The sequence below is a fragment of the Camelus dromedarius genome, chromosome 7, assembly GCF_036321535.1.
Source record: "Camelus dromedarius isolate mCamDro1 chromosome 7, mCamDro1.pat, whole genome shotgun sequence".
Taxonomy (NCBI): domain Eukaryota; kingdom Metazoa; phylum Chordata; class Mammalia; order Artiodactyla; family Camelidae; genus Camelus; species Camelus dromedarius.
In genome coordinates this window covers 45,139,769-45,160,436 of record NC_087442.1, presented here as the reverse complement: position 1 = coordinate 45,160,436, position 20,668 = coordinate 45,139,769, and the positions used below count along the sequence as shown (strand labels likewise).

General features: G+C 47.8%; 1 protein-coding gene across 1 annotated transcript in view; it reads right to left on the bottom strand.

Moving 5' to 3' along the window:
- Positions 1-20,668, bottom strand: part of GSDME (gasdermin E) — a 52,999-nt gene that overhangs the window by 17,425 nt on the left and 14,906 nt on the right. The window contains exons 4-5 of the mRNA XM_031455062.2: positions 4,045-4,216; positions 2,302-2,422 (exon numbers count right to left, since the gene is read on the bottom strand). Of these exons, the coding sequence (XP_031310922.1) occupies positions 2,302-2,422; positions 4,045-4,216 (293 nt within the window). The remainder of the gene's footprint in view (positions 1-2,301; positions 2,423-4,044; positions 4,217-20,668) is intronic.

Sequence of the window (20,668 nt, the reverse complement as noted above, 5' to 3'; positions counted from 1 at the left end):
AGGACACTGGCAGGTGCCTGACTGTACAAAGCAGAGGCTAAAGCTCAAGACAACAGCATGACGTTTCTGACTGACCATAAGAGGAGGGCTGAAAGAACCCCTCGGCAAGGACGGGCCCACAGAGGCCTCCCCCAAGGGGTGCCGAGGGATGGCCTCCTCTCAGAGTTTCAAATGACAAACAGGATCCTTGTCAAAGGTACTCCCACCCAGCAGGTGGAAGGAGAGATCAGGCAGCCTCTTAAGGCCCTTCGGCCCAAGCAGGTCTGTTTATGAAGCCAGATCAGAACATTCTGTGGCAAGAGTGATAGAAAACACATGGGAAAAAGGAGCAGAACTGGCTTAAAAATCAGGCAGTGGGTCACACGGAACAGGAGACTGACCCCCAAGCTGCACAGGCAGGGCAGTCAGCAGCAGGCCTCCTAGTCCAGGGTGTGGGAAGGGAGCCCAGGGAACCTCGAGAACTCACTGCACAAAGAGGAGTTTATTTTAAAGACAGTGGAAGCAAGCCAAGATAAAAGGCTTAAGATTGAAATGCAAACAGGAGAGCCTCACCAGGCAATGCTGTGTCTTCCCAACCTATCTAAGAAAAGAGGCGCCCTGTGGGAGTGACAGGTACCCCAACAGAGCCGTGGGCAGGGCAGGGCACTGCCACCTCTTCCAAGAAACAGGAAGGGCTCCCACAGGCCCTGCAGCCTAAGGTGGCAGCCCCAGCCACTCAAGGGTCCTCAGAGCACTCAATGGCATCCTCAGATGCAGGACAAGCTTCCAAAAGGCCTAACAAAAGCAACAGGTCCACCACCAGTCCATCCGGACAGGATACCCAAGGCCTAGGCAGCCTGGGCTGGAGTCACCCAAGCACACGTGGTGACACAGCTCATCACACACTGGTAACAGAAACCAGAGGAACAAGTTAATCATCCTAATGCAGTCTATTTCGTAGACAAGTCTTTCAAAGAGAAAGAATAAATAACAACAAATTTGGAACCACCCAAGGACCTAAAGGATGTAGGCTATGATTCTTGGTATTTCTAGAATTTCCCTGTGTCCCGGGCCACCCCTAGACAAACTCTCACAACAGACACCTTCACTTTCTGTCACCTCCTTGGAACACGGGCTGCTCCAGGCATGAAATGAGAGGGAGGCTCAGCAAGCGCATTCTGGGCCCCTCGCACACCCACGAGCTTGTCCACTGCCCGGTAAGGACAGTCAGTGGTCTGAGTGGCCGCGGCTGTGGCTGAACGGCGGGAACTCACGTGGCCGAGTGCGCGCACAAGGCTGGCTCCCAGAAGACACCCTCACCTCGAGCCTGGTCCCCGTCACTTGAGAGAAAACAACGCGGGGAGGAGCCAGCGGCAACCACAGACATGGGCGTGGCCCATCAGGGCACACTTTTTAAATGTTTCGACGTGAAAAAGTGGATACCGCACAGGGATAGCGCAGTGAGCCTCCCACACCCATCGACCAGCCCCGACGCCTTTCCTTTGCCCTCCCTGCCCGCACACCTTACTCTCCACCATTCTGTTTGAAGCAAACCTCAGACATAGTTCCATTCCAACTGTGAAGAGTTCTGTATAAACTTCTAAAAACTAACATGACCCTCTTCCATAAACATATCCATAATAACACGACCATACCTAAAGAAGTGAAATATTTATGATGTTACGTCTATTCACTCGTGCCCCCAAGAAGCAGTCAGTTTTCTTGGGCTCGACGCAACCCTTCTTGGGAAGACTGTGGGGGCAGGGCCGTGAGCATCTAAGATCACTGCACCGACGACGAAAGCCCTATTTTCTTCAAGTGTGCAGTGACTTCCCCGCTTTGAACACACTGGTGATCAGCAGAGCAAGGTCAGTGCAGCGCTGCTGGCTCTGGCTGGGGGCAGCGGGGGAGATCACCACCGAGCTGACAGTATTACTAACAGCTAAGGTGGGGACTTAATCAGCACCTGATTTGCCCGGCACTTCACATGCCTCACCTGGCGCGCTCCCCACCGCAGCCCTGGGCGGGAATGACTTTCCCCTCCCAGCTTGCTTCAGCAAGCTGCCCGAAAAGGCCAGGGCCCCGCGGCACTGGGGCTCATGCCCAGCCTGTCTGACCACAGAGCCCGTGTTCTTCACCCTGTATTGGTGAACCCGCTGTCTCTCGTGTCATGGGACATCCCCAAACTTCCAAGATCTCTTTCCTCTCAGTCCCCAGAGCAGCAGGGGATCGTCTACAAGTGTGTGCCTCGAGGAAAGATGGGGTGTCCCTCAGCAATGGCTCAACCATCTTCAGAGAGCCCTGTGTGGGAGGGGCACTCACCGAACTGGCCGTCCACTTTCACATACAACTCGATGACGCCATAGGCGATGGTGGTAGGAGTCGGGATCTCCAGCATCACATTGCTGTCCTTGATGATGTTCCCATCCTTCGTCACTGACACCTGTGGGCAAGGGCACATGCTCCCACCTGTGCACTTAGATGCCCCCGGGCTTCTCCTGCCCACACGTGGCCAGCCCAGTGCCTGGTGCACAGGAAGTGCCTGGAAAACGCCCATGGAACCAGGTGGAAAGGAGGACCAGCCGGCAGTTTACTCTTGTCGGCCTCATGAGGGGTACACATACTCCCAAGTAAATGGCCATCCTGGCGGCACAAAGGCAAGATTCCAGAATGTGGGATACAGAGGAGTTAGGTCTATGGTGCTGAATAAAGATGATAAGAAATAAGACAACTTCCCATTTCCCTCCCGGAGGATTATGGAAACAGCTTTAAAGTCCTAAGAAAATCCTTAATGATATCAAAGCCTGACTGAGAAGGTAGCTGAGAGCAAGACCCCACCCACCCACCAAATACATCCTCCTGGACCCCGTGGGTGGCATACTGTGTGGTCAGACAAAACCAGGGAGAGGCCGGAGGGAGGAGGCCAAGGACAAGAGATGGGCAGGAAATGCCGCGTCACGCATCAGAGCGCTCTCCTTCAAACGCAGTCACAAACATGACCCCGGCCCCCCTCGGCCTGATGAGGACACGAAGCACTCTGTTGCCCAAATGCTGGAAATCAAAGACCTTGTTTAGCAACTTGGTCCTGGTCAGAGTGTGATGGCAGCTGGCCTCCTGACTCCCAGGCAGGCTCCAGGCCTTCAGTGGGGGTCACCGTGGGCAGAAAGGTCAGCCAGGCCAGCCGCAGTCATCTCCCAGCGGGCATCTGCCTCATCACTCTGCCCAGCCTGCCCAGCCCGGGGAGAGTCCACTCCTAAGCTGTATCTCCACCTCCTTCCAAACACAACTTCCCCGGGTCCTCCACCAAAAGCCAAAAGTCATCCCAAGAAGTAAATCTCTTAAGAACAGAACACCGGGCACCATAGCTGGAGGGGAAACCGTTTGGGGTTGCAGCCTCCTGTTCACCTCAGTTCCACTGAAGCTCAGGGATCAGCTTGGTACAACTGTAACTTCATCCAGAAGCATCTGTTTACGTACATATGGGCACGAGTACTGACCTTTCCCTTCCCTAACTCAGCTCACAGGGGCTTTGAGGCAGCTAATCCCAAAGAAATTATTTTGAGACCCTTGGCCCTCAGGGGCTCCAGGGGTTATCTGTGCATCGGCCTGGCCCTCGTTTAACCTGTTTTCCTTTGGGAAGGAACTGACCCAACCCAGGATGGCCAGTCCGAGTGTCCTATTGGCCTGGCTGCGGGCCTGCTTCAGTAATGGGCAGGGCCGGGATGGTCCAGTGAAAGCTGCCCTGAAGCACTCTCCCCGGCGACCCAGCAGGTGGAGTGAAAGCCAGAACTTTGCCGCCCCTCCAGCCGCAGGGAGGACGGCTCACAGCATTCGCCCAGTTCCGGGTCCAGCCATGACCGAAGCCAGACTACCCCAAACGTTTCAGTTACATGAGCCAATAAATCATTTCTTGGTTAAGCCAGTTTGAGTTGGACTTCCATTAACCCACTACAGAGAGTGTCCTGATGAATGAAGACCCCACCCAAAGAGGCCCCTGACCAAGGCCTCTGAGGCCGGGACCAGAGGCTGCCGTGGCCTCTGAGCCTCCATGCTGGGCCCACACACCTGCACGGTCTTGGTTTGGATCCCCACCATGCCGCCGCACTTCTCTTCGATCTGGACATGCTCAGATATCGCACACTTCTGCGTCGTCACTATCTTCTGTGTCAGGACACACAGGACCTCATTCTTCTTCTCCAGCACCTGCTGCAGCACCGGATTCTTCAGATTTATTGTCCTGAAAAGGAAAAGTGCCCATGAGTGGCCCCAGGCTGCAGAGGGATGGATGCAGTGTGAATTTTCACCTGTTTCACAGCTGGCAGCTGAGGAGCGAACAGGTGACAACCAGCATCATTTATTTCCTGATGATGAGAGAGGGGGCAGTTCATCCGGAAGGTCAGGAACCAAACTCTCCCAAGGCCACCTCGGAGCTGCCAGGCCTCCAGCGAAAGGCTGGATGCCAGGGGTTGGGGGGGACCGGAGGCTCCTGTCAGACAGCTGCGCTGGCTGTCAAGAAGGAAGAAAGAAACCTAACCAGTGCGGTAGCTGCAATCCATCTGCTTGCACCCTGGTGGAGACCTTGTCATTCAACCAGAGGCCAAGGGACCAGACATCACAGCTGTGGGCAGGAAATACAGGATTACAGTGGGGGAAGTGCTGACCAGTGCTGCTCCCAGAGGAGAGAGGAACAGGCTTGAAGGATGAATAGCAAGGAAGAAACTGGATCTGAATTTAAAAGGAACTTTTTAACCTGTCTGTCCCAGAAGGACGTGTAATCTGTTAGAAGCAGTTTTACATCATTTTACAGGTGGGGAAACTGAGGCCAGATGGCATGCCCTACCCTAGGCACACAGCAGAGTCCTGGGGTTCCCATGTGGCTACCCTGGGGAATTTCAAGAACAAGGTAAATTTCCATCTACAGGTGACGATTTCACGCTTAGAAGCCAACGATGAAGTACCCTCTCTGGAGGCCTCGTTCAACACTGAGTCTATGGACAGGAAGAGAACCAACTTAGAGCTGGTGTCAGCACAAGAACAATTACAGTGTTCATTCATCCTGTGCTTTTTAAACAGCCCAAGGTTAGTTACCTTGAAAAGCTCAGCGCCATCCCCAACCACACAAAGTGACGGTCACCCCACCCCCCAGGCGAGGTGCAGGTTCTCCAGGCTTCAGAAAGCATCCCCAGAATGAAAGCAGTAGCTGGAAAGGTCCTGCCTCCACATAAAAGCTGCCTCGGGTGGAAACAGCCTGTGTCCACCAGCAGATGAACGGACAGACCCGTGTGGTCCACACACACAATGGGACGTTGTTTAACCACAGAAAGGAATACAGCTGACACGTGCTACAACATGAACAATCCTTGAAGACTTTATGCTGAGTGAAAGAAGCCAAACACAAAAGGACAAATATTAGATGATTTTGCTTATATGAAATATCTAGCCTAGGCAAATTCACAGGGAGAGAAAGTTGATCTGAGGTTACCAGGGGCTGGGGGAGAGTGAAGGAGGAGTTCTTGATTGATGACTACAGAGTTTCTGTTTGGGGTGATGAAAAATTCTAGAAATGGATAGTGGTGATGGCTGCATGACAGTGTGAATGTACTTAATGCCACTGAACTGTACACCTTAAAGTGGTTAAAATGGCAAATCTTATATATATATTTTCACAATTTTAAAAAAAGTAAAGACAACGGAAAAACTGTTCAATCTCAGTAGTGGTCAAAGAAATGCAAATTTTAACAATGTTTCACATATATTAAGTAAGTAATAAAAATAAATTGGCAACAACAACAAAAAAGCTGCCCAGGCCTCCATTTCCATTTATCCTGCAGATAAAGCAGGGGCTTAGAGTCTACCTGCCAGGCTCCAATTCAAGCTCTGCCCCTCCAGCTGGGTGACCCTGAATGAGTTACTCCACCCCTGCACCTCGTTTTCTCACAGATACACCAACAGTAGCTATGTCTCCTCATGGGGTTGTTGTAAGATTCACATGAGATGCCACACGGTGAGCAGTCAGTGTTTATGGAGCAGAGACTTAAATGCCCCACAAGTGCTAGCTGGCTCCAGCCACCTCCCTGTGCCCCGAAAACAAAGCCCCGGTCAGTGCACTTGATGGGAATTACGGGCAGTCAGCTGGGTCACAGGGTACTAACATCACTAATGCCCTTAGAAACCTTCAGTGGACATATCTCATCTGAACCCCTCGCCCAGACAACTAGGCCTTGGGATGCGGCCTCTGCCCCCGACCGCCACCTTCCAGCTTCCTCTCTGGGCCTTAAACACACCAGGTGCACACCCGCCCCGAGGACTATTGTATACAATCCCTTCTTCCGGCAATTCTTGAAAATCTACTCCTGCAATCATGGCTCAGTACTGGCTCACCCCCATTTGAACACACACATCAGAAGCAGCGACTCCTGCCCAAAAACCCAGAACTAATGCAGAGGAACGACTGAAGGCCGCCTTGAGGCGTCTGAAGGGACTCTGTGGCCGGGAAATCCTTGCACTGCTTCGTGCCTTAAACAGACCCTTGAAACATCTGCTGCTGCCTTAACCAATGTTAAATTGTTTGAAAAGAAAAGTCACAGCCTAGACCACCCATGATTCCACCCCTCCAGAGCCCCCACCACAAACATCAGATGGAGGAGGGAAAAAAGTCCATCGCAGGAACATAACTTCCCTCTGCATCTGATGGCAGGACAGTCCTGAGATGCCTGTGGGCAGCCAAGCACCTGCCGGGCCTCCCTGCCCTCAAAAGAGCCCTACGGTGTCGCCTCAGCACCAGGCAGGGGACAGAAGCTTGGCCAAAGACAGACCCGCCTCCAAGGCTAAGATCTGGGTGACTGGGGAGGCAAGAGTAACCTGGAAGCCCCTCCGGCAGGCCGCTGACAGCTGTTCCCCAGGGCCGGGCAGCCACTGCGGGCACTACCCACCCAGGTCGCTGGGGTTCTGTTTCCCAGGACAGTGCTGCCACCTTTTGGAAACCAAATGCTGGACAAACCAGCTCATCTTCAGTTGGGAGAAGAAACCTGGTACAGACAGGGGGGAAGCTAACTACCAGGGTCAGTGGACTGTTGACACTGGACTCTCTACAGAGCAATCTCCGGAGGGAATTCTGCCCCATCTCCAAGCAGTGCCAGGGCCCAGAACACCTCGTGAGAGCCCTCCTAGAGTGGGACCTGCTGTGAGAGGCCTGCCCTCGGCCCACCAAGTGGGGAAACCAGCTGTGTTTCAATGTGACTTGTTTACCTTATAATCCTGTATATTTTACTGTATGCATTTAAAGAGGTCCTTCAGACTGCTAAAGGCAAGGAACAGAAGTTTAAAACTCTAGATGAGGGGTTCTCCTAGACGCAGAACAAGGGGCCCAGAGAGGTGGAAGACAGTCACCGAGGTCCCCCAGGAGCCCAGGCAGGGCTTTCGCAAGGCCCCGCCCAGCTGCCGTCTCCCTCCCCAGGGCGAGGGCGCCCACGGCTGCACCAGGAATTTCACCTGCATCTCAAGCGCCTCAGCACCTCCCCTGGCTGGCTGGACTGATGGCTGGAAGCTAGGAGGAGGGATTACATCTAAGTTCCCTGGGAATTTTTTTTTTCAGAATAACCATGCCTGCCTGTCCTCCCTGCCCCCATCCCCTGATGGCTGCCCTTAGAAAACTCTCCCTACTTGTCCCGATTTGCTCCATCTCTCCTGGGCCCTATTAAGAACCCCTGAACAACTCAGACAGAAGGTCTTTAGACAGAGACACGAGAAATTACTCGTGGTAGTTGCGTCTTGGGTGGGGAGCTAGACTGCCAGGAGATCACGGGTCAGAGGTATCACCTTCTTACTTTTGACCTTTTGACACTTAAGCCGTATGAACAGAACAATTATTCAAAATTTTTAAATTAAAATGATGCTACCCACCCAGTTGGTAGATAAATGAATAATTTATCACATAAATCCTAAAGGGCAGGGTTAGGATAAAACTCACTCCCCATCCAGCCAGGTGTCAACGCCCACAGATGGGAGAAATGGGGCGGACGTGCTCCCATGAGAAAGCGAGCAGCTAGGTGGCCTTCATCCTCTCACATGTATGTCTAAGGCCAGCCTGGGGTCTCTGTCTCCTCGTGGGAATGGGACGGCAATTTGAAACCAGAACAGGAGGCGCCAGGACAGAGGTATAGTATCGGCAATGTCAAAGGGCTGGACATCTGGAGGCGAGCCAGACGTACAGTGGAGTACATACCAAATGGGGGAGAAGAGCACCCCCTCCTCGCCCAGAGGGTCTGCTGAACCCCCGCACCCCCATTCTCCTGTGAGGTCCTCCTCCTGTGCACGCGCAGCTCTGCGTAACACAAACACCCACAGTCAGCCTGCAGGTGGTTCCCAGCTCTGTCTCCTCGCTGTGTTACTACGTCCTGTCTCTGAGCCTCCATCTGCACATCTGTAAAGTGAGAACTGGCCACGAGGCTTACCTTTGGTGACCCACACTATCCATCTGAAAATGTTTCTTTCCTTCCCCTATTGGCAGGGAAGCCAAGTCAGGTTCCCTTTCCAGGATGGCCATAGTAGGGACACAGTTTTCAGGTGAGCCTTCAGCCAGGGAGCAGACCCTCCCAGGAATTAAGTAAATAGCTACATGGACACAGGACAGGAGTTGCCGGGTTGAGAAGATGGGGCAGGAGCTGCTGGAGCAGCAGGCAGGGATGGCCCCAGGAAGCATGGCTCAGAGCCCAGCATGGCTGCAGGGGACCAGGCGGTGGGCCAAGGCAGCCAGCGGGAACAGGGGCTCCTCTCCTAAGGCATCTAAAAGCTCCCCAGGCCCAGCCCTAATGAAGCCGCCTCCTTCACAGGCTGAAGCTTTAATTTCCACTTTACTTCTAAGGCTTTAAAAGCTAAATGCAATCCCACAGAGAAGAAACCCAGAGAAGACTTTTAAAACTCTAACAATATCCAAAGGCAGGAGGGAAGCAGTGTTCTCTTGCAGAGCATAAATGCAGCCCTCGGAAGGCCTCCCGCAGAGACAGGAGGGCATGCTTTCTGAGCAGACCACCACCCCGAACTCATCCATTCAACTCTACAGATAACTGGGTCCTATTATGTTCCCATACCGGGCTAGAGGCAGGGGATTCTCAGTGAACAAGACCAAGGCATTCATTGTTGCTACGAACATCCTGTGTAATAGCCCTTGATTATAAGAGGAATAGAGTTTCTGATAAGGCTCTCTAACAAGTAAAGTGTCATGACAGAGTACGAACAGTCAACGCTTATCCAGTCTTCTGTGGGGAAATTATGAAACTACAAGGACCCCAGGAGAGGACTAGCTCTGGGGTGGAAAACCAGGGTCATCTTGACTATCACCTCTTATGGGTCCAGCAGTGATCACTGATGAGCTACTGGGAAGGACTCTCAGACCGCGTCTAGGCTGGGAGCCAGCGAGGAGCAGGAAAGCTGTGACTGGTTCGCAATGTCTGCGCAGGCCTGGGAGGGAGGTGGCCCTGATCACTCGGATCAGATCCATCGTCTGTGCTCAGAAAGGGAGACTGCACCCCTCAGAGGTACAGACTCACCTGAAACACATGGCATGTTAGTGGCAAAGCCAAAACCAGGACACACATCTTCTGACTCTCAGGCCAGTGCTCTGTCACTATGCTGCTCTAAAACCTGATGCAGAAGCACTCTGAAGACACCATGCAAGACTGTGGGGGTTGGCTTCACCACCTCCCAGGGGCAGAGACTGGGACATTAAAAAGAACCCAAAGATGATGGCCAGCCTGCACTGCAAGTGTATTAAGCAAGAATTACTAACCCACAGAAACGTAGATAGGTACTGACGATTAAGGCGTCAGTAATTTAGCTGTTTCTCCCAAAGGGTTTTCATTTATTGGCTAACGCTGCAGTTACAGAAGTGTGTGTTCACAGGCCAGCTGTCTAGTGGAAAAATCAGAAAGGCTGTGTAGCTTAGGTCCATTCACGCTGCTTGTAAACTTAGTTTTGCTCTCCTGACATTTTATTAAGCAGCAAAGTCTGCTCCTATTGACAGCCAACCTCCTCCAGTCTACAGACCTGGCAAAGCACCCCACCAAGGCCGTGACTAGAGTTTAACTTCAGTACTCACCTACTAAAACCCTGACAGGCACGTGTCACTGCTGCTTTCAAAGCCCACTCTCCCCTCCGGAGGACAGTCCCTTCTCCCAGTTAGAGTCTGGACGCTGCTAAGGGGTCAAGGGAGGGGAGGAGCACCTCCACCGAGTCAGTTTTGTGTCTGTGGGCACCGCACTGAGCACGGGGGCCTGGAAGGCCCTGGCACCCCCGAGTGTGGTGCACCACTAGCTGCCTCCCCAGTTTTGTTCAGGTTTGGAAGCCTGGTACTATAGGGGATGGCAGAGCCCTGCAGATGAGTCTTTTGGCCAATCCTGGCAACTCTGTTCTTAGCTGGGACTGGGGTAGGATGGGCTATCCGTGGCAATTCTGGCCACTGAGACCCAAGGGGAAAATCTGTTGAAGGTTCCCAGGAGGATCTTTCGCTAAAAAGAGGCACAAGAAGAAACCACTTTTCAACCTCTGGACATATCGTGTGCAATGCAGCCTTTTGGGGACTGAGGGAAGAACTGGGCTGCCAGGACAAGCAATGTGTGGAGGTTGCCAAGGGGGGGCTCCACTGAGCTGATGAATTAACCATCCTGCATCAACCACAGGTGAAGGGGACTCCCCCTACCTGGGGATATCTTCTCATGTTAGGAAGTAACAGATCTTCTTTGCAACTAATGACACGCTAACTGGTTCATGAAGTTATTATAACCCTTATTTCACAGACGGACAGAAATAGTAAGAGCTTGTGAGCCAGTGACCCCAAGGCTCACAGCTCACCAGGCCAGAAGAAAGCTGAGCCTGTCCAACCCTGAAGCCCTGTGGCTTCCCTCCCCCCTCTTGGACCTCCTCTGGGCCCTGCATACAGAGGGTACTTACACATGCCTGATAACAAACAAGTAGCCTGTCTGTTCAACCTTCCCGGAGGGCTTCCCAGAGACAAGCAGCAGAAGTCCAAGTAGCTACCACTGGCTCCTCACCACCAAGTCTCTGTTTCAACCATAAAAGAAATGCCCCATGCACCCACCAGAGATGCTCAACCTGGAGCCAGAGTCAGGGGTGCGAAGTTCCTAGAACCTGAGCTGCTGTGCCCTGGGGCCTGCCTGCACTCCAGCATGGTGAGGAGAGCCCCACTCTCTGTCACAGGGCTGTGACTTCAGGACTGTAAACTGCCTGAAAAAAAGAAAAATCAAATCAGGGCACAATGCTAACCACACATTCTTAGCAAAGTGACCGGGCCACCCCCCCAGTGTGACTGCCCCACCTCTGTTCACACTGTTGTCTGTTCAGTACCTAATCTCACTCACTCACAACCAGGTAGAGAAAGGAAAAAATGAGCAATTTACAGACTTTCACCCTCTCAGGTGGAGTCATTAATCCTTTGCCAGCCGTGGATGTGATGCAGCAAGTCTGTGAGATGATAAAACCAAATGAGGCTGATGCAGGGAGGTGAGCTCCCACCCTTGGGGCAGTTTTCTCCAACCAAGCTTTGTGCATCCATCCACAGCTGGACTGGAAAAGTCGCGTTTCATGGACCTAGGTTTCCATCGTGAGTCCAGGCAAACTAAGTAACCTCGGCATTTCAGACCTAAAATGAAGATGAACCGAGTAGTCTTCCAGCCAGACAGTGTGGAATGTGTGGCACTGTGTGGGGCCACAGGCGAACCAAAGAGGACACTCCAGAAAGGACACAGACGTGGAGTCAGGCAGTTACAGCCAGCGTTAGCACACAACGGGGTCAGTGCCCCACTATGGGAATTGTGGGGCAACTGAAGAAGGGGGAGAGTATCTGAGGAGCTGGCCAGGTGATGCAGAGGGAGGGAGTCTGTGTGTGGACCTGTGTGTGCCCATGACGACAGGAGTGAGGACAGGACAGGAGTGGGGCCTGAGAAGGAGCTGGGGCATTAATGGCAGGGGCTGAAGTAAGTCCAGAGGAACGGCTGGAGGATGTGCGGGGAGGAGGGCGTGGACGTCATCCCGGGACAGTGAAGAGCACTGAAGGCACACCCGGCGGGGCCGTGATCTGATTGGCTGCCGTGGGGAGAATCGAGGGGAGGGGCTGAGAGCGGCGCGGAGGGGACCTCCCGGGAGGCTCCTGGCTGGGACATCCAGGTGAGAGGTGGTGGCGGACTCGCCAGGGACGTGTTGTGACACTGGGACAAACTGGACAAGCCGGACAGATATTCAAGAGGCAGAATCAACCAGTGAGAGATCGGGTGTAGGAAGGAAGGCGAGGAAGGAGCTGTGTCAGACGCTCAGACTTCTGCTGAGACAACTGTACTTTAGGCTTCACCCACCAGCACCCTGGAGGGGCACAGAACAGGGAGTGACAGACGGTGAGGAGTTCGGTGACCGGTGACGGCACGACCGCAGTCAGACACGGTGTGAAAAGCCCTGAGGGAATAAACACCTGCTCTCCTGAACTCTCAACTCCAGACACATTCCAGCCAACCCACTTTTGTACATCACATCTTGTCAACTTTGAAGCATGTATTTTTTTTTCACATCTCTGAAATCAGGATGTTTCTAAATTAACAGGTGACACGGTTTCCCAGTGATACATAAAATAGTGGTGCCTCTTACAATGGATGAAATCTTGGATTTGATGAACTAATATGCTAATATTATGTCTGTCAATCTTAGAAGAAAATAGTACGGGAATGTCTCTCCTTAGGATTTAAATCATACCTAGTTCCAAAAAGATCTCAAGTCACCTTTCAAAGTAAAGCTCATGGGACATGATAATTTCTGTAAAAAGACAAAAACCACTCCTTGGATCGAATATTGGGAAAACTCAGAAGGCCCTTCTTTCCCACATGAGGGGTTATCAGTTGGCAAAGTTTACAGTGCAGATAAAAACAAGAGAATGTCAAACAAGCTTCTGGAAGCTCCCAATCCTAAGAACTAAAACCAGGAGACAGAATAATCTAGGAAAAATCCAGTAATAAATTGACTGACATGCAGACAGGAGAGATGAGCATGGCCTGGGGTCTCAGGAAAGACATGTTTTAAAAAGAGTAGATTCTGTGGGGCCTTGAGAGCTTCGTTACTCGTCTTCCCACGAAGAATATGATGAGAAACAGGCCCATAAATATCTTACTGATATTGTTCAAGGGCTTCACATATCTCCATTTGAGAACTGAACAAGCATCTACTCTGACACAAAACATTCTGAGAGAACAGCCTGTGTGCTTTCCAGACTTTTCCACAGCACAGTACACGTCTGGGTCCACACTCATTTTGGGAGAAGCTGGGCTGCTGCCACATGCAGGAACCAGAGCCTCTCTGACTTTCCCTGAAGGGATTTATTCCTTCTTGGGGTGGGGAGTGTCACTGTGCAGACCATGTGGCTGCCTGCTCCTCTCCACAAGAGTGAAGCAAGGGCTTCCAGACGGGAGCATCAGAAATGCCACGTGTCAATACACACACATAAAGAAAAATCTTCGACAAAGGAGGCAAGAATATACAATGGAGAAAAGACAGTCTCTACAGCAAGCGGTGCTGGGAAGGCTGGACAGCCGCACGTAAATCAATGAAGGTAGAACGCTCCTTCACACCATGCACAAAAATTAACTCAAAATGGCTTTAAAGACTTAAATATAAGACAGTTCACCATAAATCTCCTAGAAGAAAACATAGGCAAAACATTCTCTGACACAAATCTTAGCAGTGTTCTCCTAGGGCAGTCTACCCAGACAATAGAAATAAACACAAAAATAAACAAATGGGACCTAATTAAACTTAGAAGCTTTTGCACAGCAAAGGAAACCATCAACAAAACAAAAAGACTGCCTATGGAATGGGAGAAAATGCTTGCAAACAATGTGACCGACAAGGGATTAATTTCCAGAATATACAAACAGCTCATACAACTCAATAACCAAAAAAATAAATAAATAAATAATCAACCCAATCAAAAATGGGCAGAAGGCCTAAACAGACATCTCTCCAATGAAGACATAACAGATGGCCAACAGGCACGTGAAAAGATGCTCAGTGTTTCTAGTTATCAGAGAAATACAAAACTATGAGATATCACACCACTCAGAATGGCCTTCATTAAAAAGTCCACAAACAATAAGTGCTGGCAAGGGTGTGGAAAAAAAGGGAACCCTCCTACACCACTGGTGGGAATTCGGTGCAACCACTATGGAAAACAGTATGGAAATTCCTTAAAACACTAAAAATCGTCTTACCACATGATTCAGCAATCCCACTCCTGGGCATATATCCAGAGAAAGCTCTAATTCAAAAAGATACAGAGCGACCAAGACAGCGAAGTAGGAGGCTCTTATCTCACCCTCTCCCACGAATACACCAAGACAGACATCCACAGACCCACCCATTCACTCAGAACACCTGCTGAACTTTGACAGAACATTGCCTCCTTCAAAAGAAAATTTGTCACAAATCTAGTGGGAGAAAAAAAAAAAAAGGAAGAAATTAGTGCAGGTCTCCCGCAGGGAGGGAGCAGCAAAGGAGGAACAGCCCTCTTACACTGGGACTTCCCCTCTCCAATGGACAGAGACGGAGGGGAACCTCTGAGGCTCAGATCTGTGTACAGCAGCCCTTGGCCAACAGAACTAAGTGAAGCGAGCACAAAGGGCCCCTGCGATCCCCAGCCCCAGACTCGAGCCAGCAGGGGTGGGCTGGGACTGGCTGCTGGAAGACTGGGGCCAACTGTGCAGACAGCCTCAGGTGCTGTGGCTAGGAGTATATACAGAATAGCCTGGGTCCCCTGTAATAAAATACAATACAATACAATACAATACAGCAACACTGCTGGTGTACATTGTGGGATAGGGGTGCAAGGCAGCTGGGCTGTAGCTTTTGTCCCCGCAGACCCGCAGCACCGTTGCTGGCACGATCTCAGGAGAAGAGAGGGGGCCCAGCCACAGTCACCATATTCACGGGTGCACGGCTCCCAGGCAGAGGTGGGGGTGAAACCTGAATCCATACCCAGGGGCTCCACAACTTCATGGGCGGGACCGAGATTTGTTTACAGCCCTAGGCAGAGGGGACCATTTTGCTCCGAGGGTGCTTCTGTGGACCCACACCTCTAAGACAAACGAGCAAGGAGCGGAGTTCTGGCACACGGCGGGGGTGAGGGCTGGTGCGGCCGTTTTCTGCAAGCACGCCTACCATTTGTGGACGCAGCACTGGGAACAGTGCTGACCTGACAATGCACCACAATCCAGGTGTGTGACCCAGAAGTCAGCAGAACTGCACTGGGATCTCTGAGGGCAGAGAACCTGGGGGACATCAAAGCAGCACACCTACATTCCTGTGGCTAAACCGGGGACAAGGGCAGCATCAACAAAGAGTACTTAAAGTGCTCCAACCCCGCCTACTAACCCCACAGCTCAGAAACAGGCCTGGAAGCCTCCATTCCAACAAAAGGGGAACAGACCCAGCCCCTGTCAGGGCTGTGACAACCACAGAACAAAATGGAGGGCTCACTCAACAACTAGGGCAGGCTCTGGTCACCACAACACCAGCCACACCCCCAATCTAAGGGTAACAGCCACCACACACAGAAGAAAGATGTGGCAACCATCCATACTAGAAACAGACCTTGTGACAAAATTATTAGGGGCACACAGTCTACACAGGAGTGCATCCTCTTAAAAAAAAATCCCTTCAAGACAACAGTAGATAACTGATACTCCACAATCCAGAGACAGAGATGTAAGTAAAATGAAGATGCAGAGGAACTACTCCCAATTAAAAGGACAAGAGAAATCCCCTGAAATAATGAGCAATGAAATAGATGCTCTGTATCTTTTTCAATTAGAGCTTTCTCTGGATATATGCCCAGAAGTGGGATTGCTGAATCACATGGGAAGAAAGGAACAAAGAGGAAATACCAAATCAACTGGAAAACCAAGTTCAAAATGGCAATAAACACACATCTGTCAATAATTACCATAAATGTCAATGGACTCAATGCTCCAATCAAAAGAAAACAGAGTGGCAGATTGGATAATAAAACAAGAACCTACAATATGCTGCATACAAGAGACCCACTTTAGGGAGAAGGCCACACATACATTGAAATTAAGAGGATGGAAAAAGGTGCTTCAGACAACTGGAAATGACAAGAAAGCAGGAGTAGAAATACTGATTTCAAACAAAATAGACTTTAAAACAAAGGCCATAAAGAGAGATAAAAAAGGACACTATATAATGATTAAAGGAGCAATATAAGATGAGGGCATTACGCTCATTAACATATATGCACCCAATATAGGAGCACCTAAATACATAAAGCAAATGCTAACAGACATAAAGGAACACAATCATAGTAGGAGACTTTAACACCCCATTAATATCACTGGACAGACCTTCTAGACAGAAAATCAATAAAGCAATAGAGAAACTAAATGATGGAATAGAACAGTTGGACTTAGTTGATATTTTTAGGACATTACATCCCCAAAAAACAGAATATACATTCTTTTCAAATGTGCATGGGACATTCTCTAGGATAGACCACATACTTGGGTACAAAAGAAGCCTCAACAAATTTAAGAAGATAGAAATTATTTCAAGCATCTTTTCTGACCACAATGCCGTGAAATCAGAAATCAACCACAGAAAAACAAAGGAGGAAAAAAATGACAGCATGCAGATTAAACAACATGCTACTACAAAAACCAATGGGTCAATGATGAAATCAAAGAAGAAATTAAAAAAATACCTTGAGACAAATGGCAATGGAAATACAACCATACAAAATCTATGGGATGTCGCAAAAGCAGTCCTAAGAGGGAAGTTCATAGCAATAGAGGCCTTTCTCAAAAAAGGTAAATCTTAAGCAAACAACCTAACCTATCACCTAAAAGAATTAGAAAAATAAGAGCACACAAAACCAAAATTCAGCAGAAGGAGAGAAATAATAAAGATCAAGGAGGAAATAAATAAAAGAGAGATTTAAAAAATAGAAAAAAATCAAAACAACAGCTGTTTTTTTGAAAGAGTAAACAAAACTGACAAACCTCTGGCCAGGCTCACCAAGAAGCAAAGAAAGAGAATACAAACAAACAAAATAAGAAAGGAAGATGGAGAAATTACAGCCAATACCACAGTTATACAAAATATCATAAGAGAATACTATGAACAATTATATGGAAACAAATTGGACAACCTAGAAGAAATGGACAGGCTGCTGGAAACAGTTTCACCAAGACTGAATCAAGAAGAAATAAACCACTTGAACAGACGGATCACTAGAAGTGAAATTAACAGTAAAAACCTCCCTGCAAACAAAAGTCCAGGACCAGACAGCTTCACTGGGAAATTCTAACAAACATACAAAAAAGAACTCGTATCGGTCCTTCTCAAACTCTTCCAAAAGACTGAAAAGGAGGGAGTATTCCCAAACTCATTCTGTGAAGCCACCATCACCCTGATACCAAAACCAGACACACCACCAAAAAAGAACATTACAGGCCAATATCACTAATGAACATAGATGCAAAAATCCTCAACAAAATATTAGCAAACAGAATCCAGCAGCACATAAAAAAGATCATACACCATGATCAAGTTGGATTCATCCAAGGGACACAAGGATGGTTCAAAATTTGCAAAATCAGTGTGATACAGCACATCAACAAAAGAAAGGACAAAAACCACATAATCATCTCAATAGATACAGAAAAAGCATTTGATAAAATTCAACACCCATTTACGATAAAAACTCTTACCAAAGTGGGTATAGAGGGACTGTATCTCTACATAATAAAAGCTATTTATGACAAACCTACAGCCAGCATAATACTCAATGGTGAAAAACAGAAAGCTTTCCCACTAAAATCTGTAACAAGACAAGGATGCCCACTCTCACCACTTCTATTCAACATAGTCTTGGAAGTCCTAGGCACAGTATCAGGCAAGAAAAAGAAATAAAAGGAATCCAAATTGGAAGAGAAGAGGTAAAATTGTCACTATATGTGGATGACATGATAATATTTATAGAAAACCCTAAAGCTCCACATAAAAACTAATAGAGCTGATAGAAGAATTCGGCAAGGCAGCAGGATACAAGATTTACATACAAAAATCTGTTGCATTTCTTTACACTAACAATGAATTAGCAGGAAAAGAAAGTAAAGAAACAATCCCTTTTAAAATCACATTCAAAACAATAAAATACTTAGGAATAAATCTGACCAAGGAGGTGAAAGACTTATACATACAGAACTACGAAACACTGATTAAGGAAATTAAAAATGACTTAAAGAAATGGAAAGATATCCCATGCTCTTGGATTGGAAGAATCAATATTGTTAAAATAGCCATACTGCCCAAGGCAATCTACAAATTTAATGCAATCCGTATCAAATTACCCAAGACATTTTCCACACAACTAGAACAAACAATCCTAAAATTTATACGGAATCACAAAAGACCCAGAATTGCCAAAGCAATTCTGAAGAAAAAGAATGAAGCTGGAGGATTAACCCTCTCAGACTTCAGACAATACTACAGAGCTACAGTAATCAGAACAGCATGGTATTGGCATAAAAACAGACATATGGATCAATGGAACAGAATAGAGAGCCCAAAAATTAACCCACAGACCTATGGTCAATTAATCTTTGACAAAGGAGGCAAGAATATACAATGGAGAAAAGACAGTCTGTTCAGCAAGTATATGTTAAGAAAACTGGACAGCAACATGTAAATCAATGAAGTTAGAACACTCCCTCACACCAGACACAAAAATAAACTCAAAATAGCTTAAAGTCTTAAATATAAGACAAGACACCATAAATCTCTTAGAAGAAAACATAAGCAAAACATTCTCTGACATAAATCTTAGCAATGTTCTCCTAGGGCAGTCTACCCAGGCAATAGAAATAAGAGCAAAAATAAACAATTGGGACCTAATTAAACTTACAAGCTTTTGCACAGCAAAAGAAACCATAAGCAAAACAAAATGACAACCTACGGAATGGGAGAAAATATTTGCAAATGATGTGACTGACAAAGGCTTAATTTTCTGAATATATAAGCAGCTCATACAACTTAGTAACAAAAAAATAAACAAGCCAATCCAAAAATGGGCAGAAGACCTAAACAAGCAATTCTCCAGTGAAGACATATAAATGGCCAATAGACACATGAAAAAAATGCTCAATATCACTTAATTATCAGAGAAATACAAATCAAAACTATAATGAGGTGTCACCTCACACCAGTCAGAATGGCCATCATTCAAAAGTCCATGAACAATAAATGCTGGAGAGGGTGTGGAGAAAAAGGGAACCCTCCCACACTGCTGGTGGGAATGTAATTTGGTGCAGCCATTATGGAAAACCATTTTTAGTTTTTTCCTCAAAAAACTAAAAACAGACTTCCCGTATGATCCAGCAATCCCACTTTGGGGTATATATCCAGAGGGAACTCTAATTCGAAAAGATACATGCACCCCAGTGTTCATAGCAGCACAATTTACAATAGCCAAGACATGGAAGCAACTTAAATGTCCATTGACAGATGACCAGGTAAGGAAGTTGTGGTACACGGATAAACAATGAAATATTACTCAGCCATAAAAAGAATAAAATAATGCCATTTGCAACAACATGAATGGGCCTAGAGATTATTGTACTAAGTGAAGTCAGAAAGAGAAATACAAATACCATATGATATCACTTATATTTGGAATCTAAAAAAAAATGACACAAATGAACTTATTTACAAAACAGAAACAGACTCACAGACATAGAAAACAAACTTATGGCTACAGCGGGGCAGGGAAGGGAGTGGGAAGGGATAAACTGGGAGTTCAGGATTTGCAGATACTACTATATATAAAATAGATTAAAAAAAAAAGGTCCCACTGTATATAGCACAGGGAACTATATTCAATATCCTGTAATAATCTATAATGAAAAAGAATATATATATAACTGAATCACTATGCTGTACACCAGAAACTAACACATTGTAAATCAACTATACTTCAATTAAAAAAAGAAAAGAAATGCTATGTGTCAGAAACCCCAAGGACTTCACCTCATTTCTCTCCTGAAACTCTGCATCTCCCAGCCCATCACCAAATTATCACACCTTTCCTTCCCACAGCTCTGACCTTTCCCAGCTTCTGTAACCACACTCTATTGGCGGCTCTAAGAATAGCAATATTTATGGACATGTTCACACTAATAGCTATGATTTTTGAGAACCTGCCATGGGCCATGCTTTGTTTATACACTCTCTTTTAATTCTCAAACTCCATGGGAACATGAATCTCATTTTATTAATGAAGTCCTGGGCAGTAAAGGCAGAGAAAGATGGCTCCTATGTACCGTTTAAAGAAAAATATCTTTTTTTTTTTTTAAGCCAGGAGTTGGGGGAGTGGTATATTAGTGTTTATTATATTATTCCTTATATGTCTATGTTTATACAACCAATTTTCTTTCATTTTCAAAAAAGAGCCTTAGCACTCAGCCTAAAAATACAGCCACCCACCAACACCAAGAGCATGAGGAGGTGCTGCCAGTCACTTGTACCCCTAAACCCTGAGATGCCTTCACCTGGTTGGTTTTTGACTACTTGAAGGCTAGGCTGCCCTTGATGGAGAAACAAAGAAATAAGAGAATAAACTAAA